The 20,370-nt window shown below is 46.7% G+C and overlaps 1 protein-coding gene across 1 annotated transcript in view; it reads right to left on the bottom strand.

Annotated features, from left to right (window-relative positions):
• LOC119442692 (neurotrimin) overlaps positions 1-2,888 on the bottom strand; it is a 242,401-nt gene extending 239,513 nt beyond the window's left edge. Inside the window, exon 1 of the mRNA XM_049662319.1 lies at positions 1,344-2,888. Within this exon, the coding sequence (XP_049518276.1) occupies positions 1,344-1,476 (133 nt within the window). The 5' untranslated portion in view covers positions 1,477-2,888. The remainder of the gene's footprint in view (positions 1-1,343) is intronic.
• Between the last annotated feature and the right edge of the window lie 17,482 nt (positions 2,889-20,370).

Genomic DNA, 20,370 nt, shown 5'->3' with positions numbered 1-20,370 from the left:
CCGAGAACCTTCCTGCCCTTTGGACACCATACTGCCGTACCAACCTGATGCCGCAGAGTACACTCCACTTTCCGAAGTCGCCAAGTATGCTGAAGATTGCCGTCAGCTGGCACGTTCCCTCACTAGCGAGACTCAAGAACGTCAAAAGACACGACATGACCATACTCATCAACCACCACCCAGCTTTGCTCCCGGTTCGCTTGTTTGGCTTTGGATACCAGCCCACATTCCTGGCCTCTCTTCCAAACTCCTGGCGCGTTATCACGGTCCGTACCGTATCATCAATGCCACTTCACCGGTCAACTACATCGTTGAGCCGCTCACAGTGTCACCAGACCTGCGTCGTCGTGGGCGAGAGACAGTACATGTCAACCGCCTGAAACCGTATTACGACCCACTCATTTTCTCAGCGCCCTGAGTCGCCAGGGTGGCTATGCTTCGCTCCCGGGGCATTGTAATGAAGCAGAGGCGCCCCTGGGTATGTGCCGACTAAGAAGAAGACGAAGGACCGTGCCGTGATCGCGAGAGAACCCTGTGCTTACAAACAGCCCTTGCATTGCCTACCTGTACCTAGCGTTCCTAGAACGTTATCGACGACAATAAACCTCGTCGCAATATATATATATATATATATATATATATATATATATATATATATAGAGAGAGAGAGAGAGAGAGAGAGAATGAGGTTACAAAACTTTAAGAGGCAATGCAGTAAATTTCTAAGTAATGACTAAGTATTTCCCGAGTGAAGGAACATGTCAAGAATGTCAGATCATGATGAATAACTCCTTATTGCATGTGAAAAGTCACATTGTTCTGTCAGGCACAGCCTTGTCCTGCTTATTACGTCGTCATTCTGCTGCGGCGTAAAACGTGCGCTGATACCGGCGTAGCTCTTTTTTCTTCAATATATATAGGTGAGCATTAAGGTTCGTATTTACAGAATTATACTAATATAAGCGCATTTTTTCATTGCTTAGTGTTCGATCGCCTACCAATCACGATTCTATGAGCGTGAGAGCGACGCAATTGGCGCTACGATGACCAGCCCCAGATTGCACTTTCGTAAGAAACGTTTTGCTAGTACGGACCCAGATCCCGTGTCTATGGCAGTAGATGCATGAACGAAGACGTTTATTCAGACAAACAACTTAACCAGCGACTGATGCGACCACTTCACGATTAGAAATGTAGAAAACGGTGAGCAAAAGGTTTCATTGAAGCCCGACTGACTTACGAGTCATTCTCTACGTGAGAAGATCCCTCAAAATGGACCCATTCCCGGTAGTAGGACACTTAAAAGCGAGAAACAGAGAGATATAGAGAGAGATCAGACTTACCGTAGGCGACGTGCGAAGCTGCTGCAATCCAGAGCGCGCCGAGAAGCCAACTTTCCCGAGGCGCATCACACCGACGCGAGGACGCTCCATAGCACCGCTGCACTGTCATAGTCCGCCGCGTTGTGTCAGGCATCGTGTCCGCACCGTTTCATCCGTGCGCGTTCTTTCGAACTCAGTGGAATGTTTCACTGCAAGCACACAGTTGTGAGAGAGTCGACGTGTGGCTTAGTCACCATTGCGATGCACCAAATTGACCAGCGTCACCTCAATCGGCGGTCACGTTTGCTGCAAGTCTCTGACACTGGCGCGTGTTACTCTTTTAAAAACAGCGGCAGCGTTGCAGTCTCTTGATTATCTCCAAGTTTGACGCAATAGGCCACTGGGCGTTCTAGTGTTGCACCAGTATTCTCCTTGCGCCTAGGCGAGGAAAAAAAAATTAAGAAACCGGGAATCCTCTACAAGTTCAAATGGACCTCTAACGTTGTCTGTAAGCTAGAAATGTGTCTTACAGCCGGTGCTGAATAAAGCTGAAGACGCACTCGATCAACTTCTGTAAACGCTTTTGCCCCTCATGATCAAAACGAATATCCTTCTGTTTGTTCTCCAAAATATTCTACTTTTTTTTCATCCCGAGGCGTTGATGTCTCCTAAGGTAAGACGTCACAGCCTGAGCAGGCTTAGATAAAATCTTGTTCAAAGCACGTCTCTTATCCACGGCAGTTGGAAATCTGTTTGAACAAAGAACCGGCTCCACGTGTTTGTAAACGGGTGACTCTTCGTTCTTTTAGCAGTTTTATGGAGTACCCACGAACTGTCCCATTGAGCGCACGGTGGTGTTGCCTTTCGTTTCCAAGTCCGAGCAAGGTGGTAGGCTTACCACTCCAATAAAACGATCATTTAGTGAGTTTTGATGTCTTACAGCGTCACTTCCAGCAATGACCAGCAATCTATACTGTTCTTCTCGCGCCAGCAAGCGTTTCTTCAGGAAGACTGAAGCTTCGAGAAGCAGTCAAGCGTTTATGAGCAGCAGTATAGGCACGCGCAACACGGCACCAGAATCGTTTGCGGCCCCGAAGACAGGTGGTTCCCGTGGTGCCAACGTTACCTGTCAGTCGGAACGTTTCAAGGAGGCACTCGCAGCAGCGTGTACAGTGACAACATACGAGAAGCTTCGTGAGACCACTGACTGCTCTCTGTCGAGACGACACGGAGACACCAAGCGATCTGCCGCCACCAGAGAACACGTGCTCCCGGGTCCGAAGAGGGGTGACCAACAAGTTGCCGCGCCGCCAAATCTCCCGGGGCGTGTCTGTGACACAGGTCGGCGCTCACGCACTAGTTAGGAGGTCAGCCACGCACCGCGTTTGAGTGAGCCTCGTCTAGCTGCCCCACGCAGTCAGGCGTTCGACGTCAGCAGAGAACAACGGCACGAAGAGCACGTGCGTCGACGTCCGGCGCCCACACGGCGGATCGGTCAGCGCCGCCGACGCAAGTCGGCCACCGCTGGCATCGTTGGGCTCCTGCCTGGGAGCGGCGGCGGCTGAGGCGAACGTCCCGGTACGGGACTCCGGGAGGCGCGTGGGCGAAGAAGGGGGAAGCAAGAGAGGCGCACAAGCACGGGCCAGTGGGCGAGAGGGGTAGCGCAGCGCCCCAGCGGCGCACAAAACTCCCGCCGGAGAGAGCAGCGCTCGCTCGAGCGCCGGGGCTCGCTCCAAACGAGATTCTCGTTTCGGCTTTCCAGGGGCTCGGACATTTATTAGATTGTGGGAGGGGCGAACCGAGGAAACGATCGGAGCGCCACCGACGCCTCGCGTCGGGATCCCAGCCTCCTCCTCCCTTTCTCATTCCGCATCCTCCTCCTCATTCCCTACACTCTCCCTCTGCACTCCCCCTTACCCTACGCAGACTCCCTCCTCTTCCCGATGCTCCTCCAGTATGAGACATATCCCTCTTTTCTATTTTGCCCGCTTCCTAGACCGCGTCTGTTCCCTTACTTTTTCCCTTTTATTTCAATGAACGATTTTTTTCGACAATTGTTTGTTCTGCTTTCCCTCTCCACATCGAAGTGGTTTTTCTACGCGAGGTCTTTGTTAAATCGCTGAGCTGACATTTCTTCTCGGGGTGGGTTTTCGCTCCTCGAGTTCGTTGTCTCCTTGATGCCTTGTTCTGAGGCGAAGACGAAGAGCATGCCGCACTTTGCGCAGCCGCCCACCAGCGCACATACGTGCACGATCAAACTGTTTCCTAATGTCACGGATTGTTCCCTAGAGTGCGTCGCACTTTTTGCAGCGTACTACGTATAAACTCGGCGAGGTATTGTCAAGCTGACTTGTGCTTTATTTAGCTACTCCCAGTGCGCATTTTTATATGTATTTCCCAGCATCGCAAACGATTGCGAATGCGTCGCAAAACTTGGTTTAAGGAATCACTGCGGCCTCCACAAGTACATTTGTTTCACGGCATTTAATCGCGACAAGCGGCTGTGCGTAGAAGTATGCCTCCCCGGTTGTGCTTGAAGAGGTGAATCCTAGCGCGGTGCGCACCCGTGGGCATAATATTTTGACGCAATCAGAAGTAAGAGGAAACACAAGACGAAACCCATTTGCAAGATTCAGCAACACGCGGCTTGCCAAAGTGCAATAAATGAAGTGGTCATATTTTGCGGGAAAAAAAAGAACTCGCAGGCCAATTCGATGAATTGCGGATAACGTGAACATCCGGCATCATCCGGATGCGATTGCTGTCGCTCCTTTAATACTATCAATAAAACTTTACAATCGCTCAAGCACTCGTTAAACACTGCCTTCTCGCTTTCAACGAAACGTGGCCCAAGTAACCCGCAATGCTCCTTACTTAAAATATTTGCATAACAATGATTTTGTTTGTTTACAAGCAATTTTTGGCCTGCTGACGTTTGTTCGAGTTCTGCCTTTGAACCTCCGTTTACGAGCCACTTCATCTTAAGCGTTGAGAACACGCCTGAGTGAAACTTAATGATCAATAAGTCAATCAGTTTCCCCATCGATTATTTAATCATGATTGCGTTTGTTTTGAGTATCACCAGCAATAAAAAAGAAAGAGAGAAAATACTTCGTTGGGAAGGAAAGGTGAGTAGAGTGGTCGGAGTCCTCAGTCCAGGGCGTCGCTTGCAGCATTCTCGAGCGCTTCGCCGATGAAGATGAAGACCGCAGGGTACCGTTGTTATAAAGAGGCCGTGGTCAGCCACTCGGCAAGGGATTTGTTGCTGGGAAATGTGGAGGCGTAGTGTGAAAAAGCACTACCACTAAAATGTGGGGAGTATTGGAGTAGCCATTACAGCGGCGGTGGAACAGTGGTGTGTCTTCCGTGCGGACACCAGTTAGAAGGTTCAATCAAGCAGTGGGTAAAGAGTGTCGGATTGTGCCTAGCCGATGAGCATGCCCTGTTGGTACATGAGTACTGGATGCAGCTTGGAGTATACGCTGAAAGAAGTTGCGGGAAAACAAAGTCATACTGCGGAGTCTGCGAAGCTTCTGTCACTAACGAAGCCACGGAAATGCGGCGATAATGATGGCGACCTTACAAGCAATGGCACATATCCACTCTAAAGGAATGAACAAAAATCGAGTAGCACAAAGGCAATATAAGTTTTTTCAGTAACAAAAAATGTTGGGAACGACTTCCTAAAAGTGCCCCTCGGGAGTCAGAACAACGATAGCTGGCTCGACAAAAAAATGATAACGACGGCAACGGCACGACACTGATGATGACTCGACGACGGCACGATCGCTCACAGGTCTAAAAGACAAGATGGAATCCTAAATGAGATAAATTAAGCTTTATTTCCTGGCGGGTTCGGTCAAGTTAAAATTATAATGACAAGCACGACAATGCCACCTGTGGCAGACACTGCGAAACCTTAATGAAGTGCTTTTAAAGCTATCTGTGTGAAAACAAGGACAATTTGTGTATAAGCAAGTATAGATCACACGTAAGTATAGATCACAGCTTCCAAAACTTGTTTGTCTCCTAAAGCGGACGCGAAACGCAAGTTAGCGCTTCATTCAAGCGTATGCGACCACGGCATATACAATAATGGTCACTGTGCACGAACGATAATAAGATCGAAATCTCAGGGAGTTGGTGCGAATTTAATGCGTGGTGTTAATTTCTTCTGTTATTAACTTTTTTTTTTCTCCTTGTGGGTGAATCATGGGCCTTTTCCTGCGAGGTAGTGCCTTGACATTCGAGGTGGACAACACCACCGCTGGAGTGATCGCGACGATACTGTGAGGGAAGATATTTGCGATGCCGGAGAGGCATTGATACCTTGGGCGTGGAAAAAGCATTCTTCGTAGAAGTTAAAAGTGGTATTTGATGACACCAACTCAGTGGCAAGGCTTTATTTTCTTATATTTTTCCTTTTTATTTGTCCTTCCCAACTGGTTGATCACCTATGTATGTGCACTGCAATACGAATAGCCCCACTCAGCGATTTCTTATCACACATGGTTCCTGACCTGCCTAATGATATGCCTGGTGCTTTGGCACAACGCTAATGCAAGACACAAGACGCACATAGACGCGACCATCGCGTCTATCTGTGTCCTGCGTCTTGCCTTTGCGTTGTATACCTAAGCAGTATGTGAAGTCACCGAATGGCCCAATACGTCACGTTTCCATGCTATGCTTGCACGTTTCCAATGCTCATCGCTATACCCAATTCCCGACCCGACAAAATGCCTTTAAAAGACTCAAGCTAGAAGGTCCAGCCTTTCACCAGGTTTGTTTCTTGCGTAAAATGTGCAACACTTCTCGCGACGAGCGCTTGCGCAACACTTCTCGCAAGCGCTCGTCGTATGCATGAGCAAAGCTGACATGCTTCTTCATCATGCGTGACCGTCCACGTCATGCTGAATACGCTGGTTGCGAAACTTGGAAACATTGCGCTTAGTCACTACTCAGGATGGAAGTCATAGTTAAAAGCTGGGAGCTAATGGCTGCCCTTATGCAGCGAAATGGTTCAGAAGTCCCCCTTGAAAAAAGCATTTTTGGCAATGTGGACACCAGTGATCAAGAATATTTGTTATCGCGCTTCTTCTACAGGACGCGTGACTTTTATTCAAACCATTCTAATATTTCAGGCTGCTTAACTTAAGCCTCAAGACAGTAGCAATCTTCAGTATGCATGATATATAGCCATATACAGTTTACCAAGCACGTTGCACTCATTTGTATTTTAAAGCGAAGCTTTCTTTGCCTCTTCTCCCGAATTTGCGAGCGTTGCTGCTGCTGCTATGGTCTTGCTCGCACGCGCTGCTTGGTTACTTCCAACGCCACCCGATGGCGCTCGCCGCCGCTTTTCACAGTTCGTGCGTATGGCACGAGCTGTGCTTGCTGTCCTATACGACAAAAATTTGCCGCGTATCTGCGTGCTTCGCTGCAAATGTCGTCGAAAGACGATAGTCTTCTGCCAGCCGTACTACATGAGTGCTGGTCTGATCCGCGGCCACCCGTGATGCTGTTCTCGTACCATTTCCGTCCTGGCATGAAGGTTTGTTTGAACAGATTTCATTTTACCGCATTATTTCATCAAGCGGCCATTTATGTTTTGCCCTGCCTGAGACAGCGCTTCCTTTATGTTGAATCGGCCGAATCTGGCTGGCATTGATAAAATTGAGGAGGCGCTGCGTGAGACATGGACGCCATCTGGCAATACATCGGGAAACATGAGCTTGTGCAGAGGGTTTCCTTCCTCCATGGCAGAGGGCGCTCGTCGGCGCGCAGTCGGGGAACGTCGTTCGTCGGCGCGCATAGCATGGCATTTTCAGCGCAGCTTAAGAAACTAGGGTCTTTAGAGTTACGTATCTCTGTATTTTCTATTAAAGGAACACACCTCCTAATACTTACCTAGTGATGTTGCGCCTCAGATATGCGTAATATTTACTTTGTGATCGATAACGTTCACAAGTATGAACAGCCGTACCAGTTTAAGTACTGTGGGCGGTAAGCAAGTGGTCCAACTTTGTTTGGCCGGGTGGCTGAATCGGGTGACAGACAGACAAACAGACAGACAGACAGACAGACAGACAGACCAAATTTTCAGCGTTTAAGTTCCCCAAGAAAGACTATCGTCTTTAATATACAGTTATGGTCTTGTCGTTAGCCTCGCGCCACATTGTAGTGTTCCACCATCCTCGCGACACTGAATGCCAAGCATTACCTGGCCAACACTTTCCGTGGGTAGGTAGGTTCCTGTCTCGCATCGTTTCGGGCCTTTCCAATAATCGTAAAATAACAATAAGTAAGATGATTGGCGCGTGTGTCACGTCACAGCTGAAAGAGCAAGATCACGTCCTCAGAGAGCACGTGCCCTCGCGCCAGTTCCCATTATGTCACAGACTTACCAGTCTGTTTCCAGTGCATCACGTCGCATAAAAAGTTGCTTCTAAAAGCGTGAGCCTAACGGTTCCTCCCAGTCTTTCCCCGGGGCAGCTAGTGCGTTGCGGCATTGTGCTGCCTTCGCGATCGACCAAGGTCGTAACGAAACTGTTTGTAAGTTTTCTTCACCACAGTGCAAAAAAAAACAAAAAAAAAACAAAAAATCTGTCATCATGCCACCGCCATCACACTATCGTCGTCACCCCGTCGTCTTCCTTCTGTCATCATAAACACACACACACTCGCGTCCCGCACACAATTTCTCGATTTACACAAACCCATTGGTGAATCTGGTAGCGCTTTTCAGAATCCCCAAATGACGCTGTAGCTGCAAAATGCTTCGCATAGCATCGATTCCCACAGTGGGTGCGGTCTGCATTTTTCTTTCTCCTTTAAGCTATCGGTGGCTGTTCTGACACCGAAATGCTACCTCTCTCCTACAGCTCAGTTCCTACAGCTTCTCCTGCGCCTGTGTGTGGTTGCCGTTTTTCAGCAAAGTGTGTTTCGCGTGTGTTTACGTAACATTGTTCTTCACGAATAACGGGGAGGTGTCGTTTTTCAATTAGGTATGGTTACGTCCTGCGCCAGCACGCGTATATCACCCGAACGTTTACTATCGATAAAACAATTTAATACAGAAAGTAATCCTGTTGTTCATGACGGAACTGTTTTCAGAAAAAAACTCAAGAAGAAGAGACTTCTATTGGCTATATAGGCAAGTCGAAAACGTTGGTGCGACTTTTCCTCGAAGACAACACTTCGTTTGTGTCTTAACACAGGCGAAACCACCCACGCGTTTGCTCTCACTGATTTCTGGAGCGCATAGCATATATTACCGGATGAGAAAGCCGACCGTGAAAGAGCCTTCTTTTGTGTAATTGTAGTACCGACTGTCACACAATAATCTGCAGCTAGACATGACGTGCTACTGAGAGATTTTGTTCCTACGAACGACCGATTAAGTAAAATCTCGAAGGAAGCAATAGCATGCAATAGGTGAACGGAGCTTCTCACGACAGTCACGTCTATTTCTTTATTCTGCTTTTTAGGGCTTAAGGCTTTAATCCTCCTGCATACTGCCGGGCTTTTGATTGACTCCCGTTTCCTCATTAACTTCCCTATTACCCTGCGCTAGAAAAATGCTACGCATTCCAAAGAAAATGTACTCTCGTTTTCAGCTGATTAGCTGTACTCCATTAGAATTGCCCACTGCACCAATGCACTGAACGTGACGTGATATTTGAAGAATAGCTGATGCTTACAGTGTGTGTACAAAGCGTAACGTCGTTCTACTTCTACCTCTTCTCTCTCTCTCTCTCTCTCTCTCTCTCTCTTTGTGTAAAACGCTTCTCGAAGCAAAAGCGACTTGCTGGATTTAAGTGAATGAGAAATAGTACGCGTTACAGATAAAGAGAAGTCGTTGTCGCAGTTAATAGCTGCGATACTGTGTCAAAATACCAGACGACAACCTCTAATAACAAAAATCATAAAACGGGCTGAAGATTATGAAACGTGCTTAAGGCATTATTTACTCACGTAAGATGAAAGAAAGGGAAAATAAAACTTGCAGTGAATTCCAAGGAAAGAACGAGTGCAATGGTATGTGCCGAGAACCTCAGAAAGCCTACAAAGACAAAATTAACAAATTAAGTATTGAGCAACAGTGCCAGATCCGATTGCGCAAGGCACAACAATGCTTATGCTTTTAAACTCTCGTTTTATGTTGCACCTGAGGGGCGACTGAAGGGATAAGTCGTGTTCTTCTTATTAGCAACACAGACTAGCAACTAGTGACGCTGATTTCGTAACTCTTATCAACACCGCTCCCCCACTAAATTTTTATTGTATGCAATCTTTGTTTACTTTGCTATCAGTTTTGGTCATGTCATCCTTTCTTCTTGTCATGGGCCGAATTCACAAACCTTCTCGTTCTAGAACTGCTTGCCATAAGAACTGCTTACGATTGATCGGCTGTCTTGACTAACTGTATGATCTCTGTCTCGATTGCCCGGCGCCTGTCTTTTCGAACGGCCTTGGCGCGCGAACGGTTTTGTAAAATGAGCCCTGAAGTTAAAAAAAAGTATAAAGCTTCCAATGGACGACAAATTATTATCCCATCCAGCTGCTGCCGCTGTTGTGACTGCCTTCAACGTAAGGCATGTCCCCACGAAGGAGGACTGGCCAAGGTTCCCAATGAAAACATAGTGGAATGCCTTCCTACCCGCAAACTTAATGGCCTGTGTGACCTATACTTTAAAAAGTAATAATAATTACAATAATAACTACTTTAAAAATATTTGAAAAGTGATCATGTCATCTATCATTCCGCTTAGTACTTTTGTCTTTCCTTTATCGTTTTCCTTCGCCACCGTTCCACGAAATGCAACTTAACACGACAAGCCAAGAGCGAGCGATAACTTCACTCAATCGCACGGATAACGTCGTGCAACTAAGGCCGCATTTGGTCGTATTCCTATCATTCCCTACACGCCCGACGCAGACTCGCGCGTCGGTCCAGACGGGCGCGCCTCGCTTGGCGCGCAAGTGGGATAGTGTCCCGAACTCCGCCGCTTTGGGACGAGCGCGGCGCGGAAGGGAAAGGGGGAAAGCGAAGGATGGGGAGGAACGGGAAGCGGCGGGTCGCGGCACGCGGGAGGAGAAACCCGCCATAAAAACGCGATTGTCTCTCTCGGCGCCGAGTCTCCTCCCCCGCGTCGCCGCTGACTTGTCTTGCGCCAGTACACGGGGCACTCTCGCGCCTCTCGTGTGCCTCGGAATCTGTTCCCTCTCCCCCGCGCTTCTTTCCCAGTTTTTCGCAGCCTCTTCCCTACCGCCACCGACTCATCCCTCGTTTCGCCGGCCGCTGTGCTGGAGATGAGTCATGGACTTGAATCGGAGGAGGGTGGAAGGATGCGGGCCAAGAAGACGAAAAGGATGCGACTGAGAGAGAGAAATGTAGAGGGGTGGGAAGGGAAAGGGAAGAGAGTTGGGAAGACAGGGAGCGAAGTGCATCGAAACAGCGCCGGAGAAGGATAAACGCGCGGCGAGATCAAGCTTGACGTCCTACCGGAGGCTTCAGAGGATAAGTGAGAAATGGGGAATAATTCGACAAAAAAATTAAGACAAAAACGAGCAGCGGTGGAGGCGACTGGGTGCGCAGGGAAAACGAAAGCGAATTGCCAGCCGCCCCGAACCAGATGGGGAGAGGCGCCAGAAGAGACGCCGGGAGCTTTACGCCATGGGGAACGACGCGAGTGACGTTAGTTCGAGGAACAGGGGTGCAAAGACAGAGAGAGAGAGAGAAGGCACGGAGAGCACGGTAATAAAGAAAAGAGAGTTGGTAGAACGAGGGGACCCTGCAAGACACCACAGGCCAGAGCGACCAAGCCGGAAACGGCGCAACGCAACTGTGATTTAGGGTTTTCATCGCGAAAGAGGCCGAAAAGGAAGAAACAAGTGTAAGTGCGCGCGGTAAGCAATGCATGAGAAGGGAATAGAAAGAAGGAATGGAGTAAGAACAAGAGTTAATGCAGAGGAAAAGAAAAGGAAAAACAATTGGTGATAGTCTCTCCGGCTGGGATTGCCTATGGGGTCTGCGGGAGGATGCTCGAGCAGAGCCCGTCGTCGACAGCGTCGACCATACACAAAGACGGGTCTCGTCCTCTCAGGCGCAACAATGGGACGCTTCCCCGCCGCTGTCGCGCGCGCGAGACGGCAGAACGGCGCGAAGGCCCGACCAGAGCGTGCGTGGTTGCGCCCGAGAGAGAGGAAGATCCGCTCCGGCGTGTACTCCCGACGGAGGAAACAATGTCGCTCGAACCGAGTGGCTCGCCCGATGAGTCACGTTGCATGTGGTAAGCTCTCGCTTGTCGCCGACGAACTCCCCCCCCCCCCCCCCCTCGATCGGTGGCCAACCTTGGCGCGCGTCTTTCGATGCTGTCCTTTGATCGTCCGACAAGATTACCACGTTTCCTCGGATATAGGCAACAGAGCAATGCTGACCATCGTTCTTCTTGACGGTACCAAAGAGTACGCCAGAGGTGTCTTGGTTTGAGACTCCGCAGTCCATAAAGCTAACAGCACCTACACTCCTTATCTATATACCCCCGTGAGAGAAGATAAAAAGAGTGGAGGGGATCGATATCAGTCCTACATGTCGCACGTTAGTTTGACATTTAATGTTTCCAGTCTCATGCGGACTTGATGTGTGAGCTGGAAAAGCTTGAGTCAAGTACCTGCAAAGCTACTAGCTTGCGCGTGTTAAAAACAAGCGTTAACAACATTACAGAATGACCACAATGTCTCTTCTCTCTTCCTCTTTTTTTTTTTTGCCTTATCGCCGTTAGTCATATTCTTGTGGTGAGTAAGCACTGCAACGAGCCTGCGCAAGACCCACAGGGCCGTTGAGAGAGAGAAGATTGCCTCATATAATCTAAGCACAGCCGCAGAAAAATAGCAGCAACGCGCTGTGAGCATGACTTTTTGAGGGCTCTTTTTTTCTTTTCTTTTTTTTCCTCGGCTGTTTGCATGCCTGGCTTGGCACCAACGGCTCGCGAAAATTTCTCCGGCTTTACGCGGAAGACAGAAACGCCAGAAGTTACGGCGCGATGGTAAGTTATGTACACGCCCGTCTCTGCCTGTGACTCATTTTTTCCCGTGTTGTTCCTTCCGGAACATATCACTAACGGACCACCGCGACAAGACTGGGGCGCGTACGCGGTACTCAGGAGTGTCGACAACCATGAGGCGGCAGCTTTTAGTTTTCTTTTTACGTTTTGCACGCACACTGCTTGACGCGTGCATACACGCATGGACACGTGAATATGCGTCGACATTGTCGACGCGTGACCGCAACAAAAGCCCGTGACTGACTTGCATCACATGTTATAGAACTCCATGACGTCTCAAGCAGGCTTTGGAACTACGCGCTTGTGCTTGTCTCAAAACTGCGTATCAAAACAACAATTTCAGGATAACGAAGTGCCTTCTCGCCCTGACATGAGCTTCAGCAGCTCACCTACAGAACAGTAACGGGACGAGGTTGTTTTCGTAACAAACAATGCAAAAGACTCAACATAAGCCGCTGTGGCTTCTTTTCATACTTTCCATATTTTTTGCGCTGTTCCCCACGAGAATGCGAACAGCTCACTGTATGGCCACACAACGGGGCGCCAGAATGACGTCAATCTGCGGAAGGCAAACCAACATGGAAACCACGTCCTTTTATTCATTGCACCTTTGTGAAAGTAGAATATAGGCGTCTGCTTCAGGCAGCATACGCCAGCATACGCTCTCATTCGCTCTTGGCAGATCGCACGGCTCGCACCTCGAAACAATTTAAACACTCGCAGACGCACACGAACGCGTCAGAGCGCTTCTATAAACCTTGCTGGACTCCCAGTGGTGAGCGAAAAACGAGAGTCGCTCTGACAGTGAAGCCATCGTGGAAAGCTGACGTTCCTATTGAAAAGGATACCAGCGCTGAGTGTTCGCTCGCATAACCCCTCTGCAACATTCCTACTGGAATTTCCTGCCTACGTATCAGCAAGCGACGCACATGAAGCAGCTCTAAAAACAGGCCGACGTTTTGTGATTATAATATACGCGCCTGTTATCTAGAACTCAAGCGATCATTGCAGTAACTACGTATCCATAAATTATTTGGCCATCTGCCCTTGCTAAAAATTCTGATGCCTGTAGACACCAGGAGCTTTATGTCCTGTAGAGATACCGAAACACAAACCTGCTGAGTTGACAAATGTAAGTGGCTCCTTTTAGTGTTAGTGGTTCCGCCTGACCAAACGACCATTTCGTCACATTCTTCATTACATTTCATTGCGATATTTTACATCGTTACTAGAACTATCTCAAAAGTAAGAGAGCTTCAGCCAGAGCTTCACATCGTCGATAAAGCTCATGCTCGGTACTCTCTCTTTTTTTTTCTGTTTATCACAAGCGTATCCTAAAGAAACTAAGTTCGTTTAGTATGGGAGAATGAGCAATAAAGAAGCCAATCACTGCAGTAATTCTTGCTTAATTGGGGATCAGCATTATTTCTTATCTTTCCTGTGTCGATATGACCAAACGCAAGCAGACCTTTGTTTACCAGTGCGTCATCAGACAGCTCTAGAACAGCTTACGGACCATTACGTACGTTTAACACAAGCAGTTTGCGTAACTTTACGGATTACTTGACTTGAGAACTTTTATTTTAACGTATGAAAACACAAAAAGCAAAGAAGTTATAAGCGGTCGTTGCATGGCGTCAAACCTCCCTAAGGCAAGACAATTCATTAGCTGAATCGTGTTGTTGTTGTTGTCGTTGTCGTTGTCGTTGTTGTTGTTGTTGTTGTTGTTGTTGTTGTTGTTGTGTTGTTGTTGTTGTTGTTGTTGTTGTTGTGTTGTTGTTGTTGTTGTTGTTGTTGTTGTTGTTGTTGTTGTTGTTGTTGTTGTTGTTGTTGTTGTTGTTGTTGTTGTTGTTGTTGTTGTTGTTGTTGTTGTTGTTGTTGTTGTTGTTGTTGTTGTTGTTGTTGTTGTTGTTGTTGTTGTTGTTGTTGTTGTTGTTGTTGTTGTTGTTTGTTTTCTGCTGACGTGCCTCTTCAGGTATATACGAACGCCGGACTCACCGAATGGTCACAAGAAATCCATTTATATGGGATGAACAATGTCGAGAGGGCCGCCATCACGACAATTCACACACAAGCAGCAGCCAAGAATTCCTCCATGTTTGACAACGCAATTTAAGTACAGAGCAAGCGCCGCGAGTAGACCGCCATTCCTTACATACAATCAGGAGCAATATGAAAGGGAACACGGTAGCAAATATCGGATAGCCTCAAACTTAGCTTGGAGCGTTACGCGACGGCCGCCTTCAAGAGCAAAGTGACTAGGGAGGCGCTGTTATGTTCACCGATGACACTCCCGCCCCGCTTTGGTTCCACAATGCAGGTATCATCATGTTGGCCTCTTACAGACCCGATCAATCCTCCCTCATTTCCGTCTACGCTCGCATTCACATCGGTACAGGCAATGGCTTTTCTACAGCGGTCATAGTCATCGCTACACTCGAGCGCATTGCCAATCTTTGTGAAATCTAAAGCGTCATCATTGCTAGTTGTCGACAAGGGCTGCAATTTTGTAGCGATGCCTTGCGCTCGATTCTATGCGACTCTTATGGCCCACCGTGCGCGTCCGGCAGATCCCACTGATAACGCTGGCGGAGCGTCGCTATGACCATTGACGTACTCGAAAAGGAATAGCACAGGAGCATAGGAAAAGGCATCCCTATAAAATTATGGCCAAGATGTCCCCATGTTCTAGAAATACAGACGGGGTGGTAGTGTTATCAGTTAGCTGAACAGCGCCTCCCTTTCCACTTTTCATTTTTTTTTATTCGGAGAAATTTTCGCAACGCATATTGTTAAACTGGGTTTGAGGCTATCTATCACGCGCTCCCGTGTTACCTTTCATATTGCTCATGATACTACTCGAGGCATTTCCGTTTGCTCACGTAAGCTATTCTAAAGGTATTTGTCATTACGTTTAACTGCTTAATGAAAGTTCATATCTTTTTTATCGTGTTATGATCAAATTGAATTCTAGGAAAGGAGCCGCCATTTTACAACGAAAAGCCCTCGTTCGCGTGTCCTACCTAACTTCTTCGTGTTTACGCTGCTATATATTCTCTTTGGCGCAGGTGTTACTACCTTCAGAACTTAGAGTAACTAGCCCCCAAGCGACCCGTCATGCTCGCTTCTTCGTGCAATAACTATACGTAAAGAAAACGTTACTTCGTTAAACCTGCGCAAACAACGGTCATTTTTACGAACTTGTGCTTACGATTCGCTATATTTACAACGCCCCGAAAGGCTTACTTTTACTCAAGTGGCGGCCTCTTGCAGACGGCGGCGTTAATTGGTTGTCGCTTCAGCACTTAATTAAACAAGTTTGTGAAACATCCAGCAATTGAGAAACTGTAATGAAACAAGTTAATTAGCGTTGCCTGCATTCTTTACGCTGCAACGAGTCGCTGTCACGTTTCTTTTTCTGCTTTTTTTTTCCCCCTTCGCAGAGGCAAACAGTTCCTTCTCTCTCTCTCTCTTTCTCTTTTTTCTTTCTTTTATTTAGGTGAAATCACTCGATTCGTGTACGCAGGTGCAGCCACTTGAGTGTTTCACCCTTGCCCTTTCCAGTCTGCTTAAGCGGAGAGAAAGCGCTGGTCGCAAGGACATGGCTGTGTAGCAACGCTGCATATCTATTTACAATTCAGTGAACATGATCACTACTGTGCCCTCACGTGCAACGTACGGGAAGACACCAGCCACACGGTGCACTTTCGAAGCCCGATCAGGATCGAATTTCTCGATCACGGTTGCTTTCCTTGCGCAATCTGCGAAAGGAAGACAATCGCGGTCGTGAAATTCGATCCAATCAAGCTAGATCACAATCGAAAGTGTACCGCATGACTGAGATATAAGTCACATCGCAGGCTGTTGCAGCCGGTTCGCACTCTCCATAACTATATAACAATGTCCGTTCACTAAACTTAAGCCGTTAGCCAAAACCCTGTGCAGTGGGACCCGCTAGGACAGTATATGGCAATTATCTGTGCGACGCACACTACGATGACACCGGCAGTAACCAGACACTGTAACTAGCTTTGAGTGACCGCTTGTGTATATGCTGTTAGAGTGCAGACACTTTTTTCTTTTTATTCTTTTGTATTTACTTTGTGGCGTGTGCATCGCGTCATACTTCACCTCTTTCATCATGCAGCAAGTGCAGCTTTTATTTGAAGAGCGTTTCTCTCTGCGTATATATATATATATATATATATATATATATATATATATATATATATATATATATATATACGAGGGGAAGTCAAAAAGTAAAGGGACTTTTGCAATTTCTAGCACTAGGGTTTGGTGACACTGCTTGTATCCAGCGCTGAATTAGTGTCGTCTGCAACACTTCTGTGGAACGGGTCACTCTTATTCCCGTGTTAGTCGTTAGAGTGTAGTAGACCGTTAAACATGGCAGCTCCATTGTCGATCTGCACCAACGAGGAAATGAGGGCAGTGATTCGCTTTTTGTTTGCAGAAGGTGTTAAACCTGCGCAAATTATTCGTCGAATGCAAGCGCAGTATGGTGACAGTTGTTTATCGCGAAGCAAGATCTACGAATGCATAGAAAGTTTCAAACAGGGAATCACTTCTTTATGTGACGAGGAAAGATCGGGCAGGCCATCGACGTCAACGGCTGAGGACAATTTCACAGTCGTTGAGGGTATGGTGATGGAAAACAGACGAATCACATTGGACGAAATCGCCAATACTTTACATATCAGTCATGGTTCAGCGTATTTCATCTTACACGGCAGGCTAAATTTTCGGAAAGTGTGTGCAAGGTTGGTCCCAAAAGAATTGTCAACGCAGCATAAGGCACAGAGGTTGGACATCTCTCGTAAACACTTGGCCCGTTATCGTCACGAGGAAGATGGATTTTTACAGAAAATTGTTAATATAGATGAAACTTGGGTACATCATCACGAACCGGAAAGTAAGGCTGCGAGCATGCTTTGGAAACGCTTATCACCACCAGAAGTTAGGAAATTTAAAAGTCAACCATCAGCTGGTAAGATTATGCTAACACTTTTCTGGAACATGGAAGGTGTGGTGGCCGTTCATTTCACCCCAAAAGGCGAAACTGTGAACAGCAAGAACTATTGTGATGTGTTGCGAACTACACTAAAACCTGTAATCAGATCCAAGCGTCGTGGAAAACTGCTAGAAGGTGTCATCCTGCAGCAAGATAACGCTCGGCCCCATTCTGCCAAACGGACGGTCGAAACAATAGAGGAGTTGGGATTCGAATTGCTGGAACACCCGCCATACAGTCCAGACCTGGCTCCAAGCGATTTTCATATGCTGTGACCATTGACGGGAGCGCTCAGGGGAAGAATATTTGCAATCGATGAAGGAATCATTGATGTGGTGCATAATTGGTTACAGGTGCAACCAAAAAAAAACGTTTTTTTTTTCGATGGAATCAAAAAACTTGTGAAACGTTGGGAAAATTGCGTTGAATTGCAGGGAGGTTATGTAGAAAAACAATTATGTTTCAGTTTTCTATCATTAGAGTAAATGTACCTTTTTCTCAAAAGTCCCTTTACATTTTTTACTTCCCCTTGTATATATAGCCTGGTATTGGCAATGCTTCTCCTTTAAAAATGCGACAGCATTTATTACGCTAATTAGAGACGTTTCGTTGGCCGCGAGAGCTCTCTGAAAGTTGCTGCGATACTTGTGCGAGAAAATCTGTGAGATCGCTTGCCGGGGGAGATATCAGTGTTTAGGCTGTCAAATGTGCAACGCACTCACGACAATACATTGAAGCTGATGCTCTATCTGTCACAAAAACAATTATTTCATAGCACTGGCGGCACAGTTCAACTAAATCAATCTTTTTCTAAGTCAGTTATAATGTATTTCTCCCAACGAATTCCGCGAACCGTAGAGTAAGTCACGATAAATGAAATTGTATTCAAGGGCAACAGAGAACACGTTGTTTCGTTCATATAACTGCATCACACCTTTGAATGGGCGTGGTCATGCAACCTTCGGTTTTCATAGGCTTAAAGAGGAAAACATATAAAAGTAAGGTTCAAGATATCACATATGGCGTTCGTTTATTTCTCAGTTTTCTTTCAACGCCTGAAAAAAAGAAACAGAGAGAGAGAGAGAGCATTGCACCATCATGACCAACAAGTCGTTGTACGATGATGCATACAAACGGGTGCATGCGGAATATTGAATTCACGCTTCAGCCAAGCATCAACCGAAAGCAGGTTTGTCGCAATCCAAGCGATTCAGAGAAGATCGTGTAAAGGTACCGATGGAGGAAGCGGGTAATAAATGCTAAGCACCCAAGCCGCACTCTGCGCCACGCAGTTTTAGCTTGTTCGGGTATACAAACTTTGATATTTGATAAAATACTCATATTCGGGTTGACGGATGGTCCTGGAAAGGGAATTTAAAGTCGGCTTTAAATAATTTCTAAGAAAGAAAGAAAGAAAGAAAGAAAGAAAGAAAGAAAGAAAGAAAGAAAGAAAGAAAGAAAGAAAGAAAGAAAGAAAGAAAGAAAGAAAGAAAGAAAGAAAGAAAGAAAGAAAGAAGAAAGAAAGAAGAAAGAAAGAAACGGAAAAAAATAAGCGACGTCGACGTCGATTCACAGTCGCTGACAAAGTGAACTCGCAGGCCGCGTCGAGAACTAAGTCGAAGTTAACCCTGCTACCGTTACCAATGTGACTAGCAGTACGCTTTTTCTCGTTTCCTTTCATGCCGGACGGGGCAACTCCACTGTGTTGAGGAAACGCTTAGTCGATGACTCGACACTCTTCTTCAATGCTTTCAACAAAAACAACCACCGAAAATAGCGATGGTTTCTCCTCTAAAGCTATCATATTGCAGCGAAGCACGCTTTACAAAGCAAACAGCATGCCTTGCAGTATATATTGCAGGAGGCCCAATCTTGCTAAAAGGCCGAAAATCTACTGGATGCCAATGACCGCCGCAGCATGGTTGTTTTCCACACCTACAGAAATATCCCAAAGAAAATGATAGAATGAGCACACCATGTGTTCTTCGTCTGTAGTGTCAACAAAAACGTTATCGTTTTTCTTTTCTCGCCCCCTTCGTTTTCTCTTCTAAATCATCTTTTAAAAATAGAACCAAGATTGCTCAATCTTTTCAGGAATCTTACGTAACGTGCACTTAACGTGTGCACGTAACGTGCACAGATATCCGGACGTCGACACCGTTATAATACTCTCTTTTATTTTTTAGAGGCCTAGGTCTTTGACAGCAGCGTGAAACTGTAAGCTTAAATGGGCAAGTTTTGGTTGTCCGTAAAATGGCTGCGATGAGTTCGATACCCTATCCTACTGTTATGGAACAAAAACAATCATTTAATCCGCACGAAATCGTGACACTGTCTACCGCACGCGTGGTTTAAAACGTTAGCGTATCTAAGTATACGAAAAAAACACCGGAAAAGTCGTTATAAAACTCTATATTAAACGTTATTTGCGAGCGATAAGAATGAAAAGATACGAGGGGCTCGATATTAAAGCGAATAGCCTTCTGTGGCTTTTTTTTTTCTTCTGCCATTTTCTTAGTCGATGGTTGGACTTTCACAGCTTTCACCACAAATACAAAGGCGCCGATGCAAAGGGCTCTTGATATCGTGAAACCGAGCCGTGGAGCGCTTTCTTCCCCGAACGCTAACTATTATATCTCTGTGAGACGCACGTGCTTTCCACCTATACTAACACTACAGATGTGCTGATTAACGGCTCTGTTCTCGACTGGGTATTATGCAATGAAACAAACAAACGCTATCTTAATATTTTCACTACAACAAATAACTACGTCAAGCGCATCATTCCTTTAATGAAGCGAACAGCTTTCTAGAGGGTTTTCGCTATTCGCTCACACTGACAATCATTGTCGATGGTTTCCGCACAACTTTTTTGTTTGTCACAAGCATACGAATTAACAGACGCCGAATCCAACAAACGACGACATCGAACACCGTGGTGGCTTTC

The sequence above is a fragment of the Dermacentor silvarum genome, chromosome 2 (genome assembly GCF_013339745.2).
Source record: "Dermacentor silvarum isolate Dsil-2018 chromosome 2, BIME_Dsil_1.4, whole genome shotgun sequence".
NCBI classification, from domain to species: domain Eukaryota; kingdom Metazoa; phylum Arthropoda; class Arachnida; order Ixodida; family Ixodidae; genus Dermacentor; species Dermacentor silvarum.
This window is presented reverse-complemented; position numbering and strand designations above follow the sequence as displayed.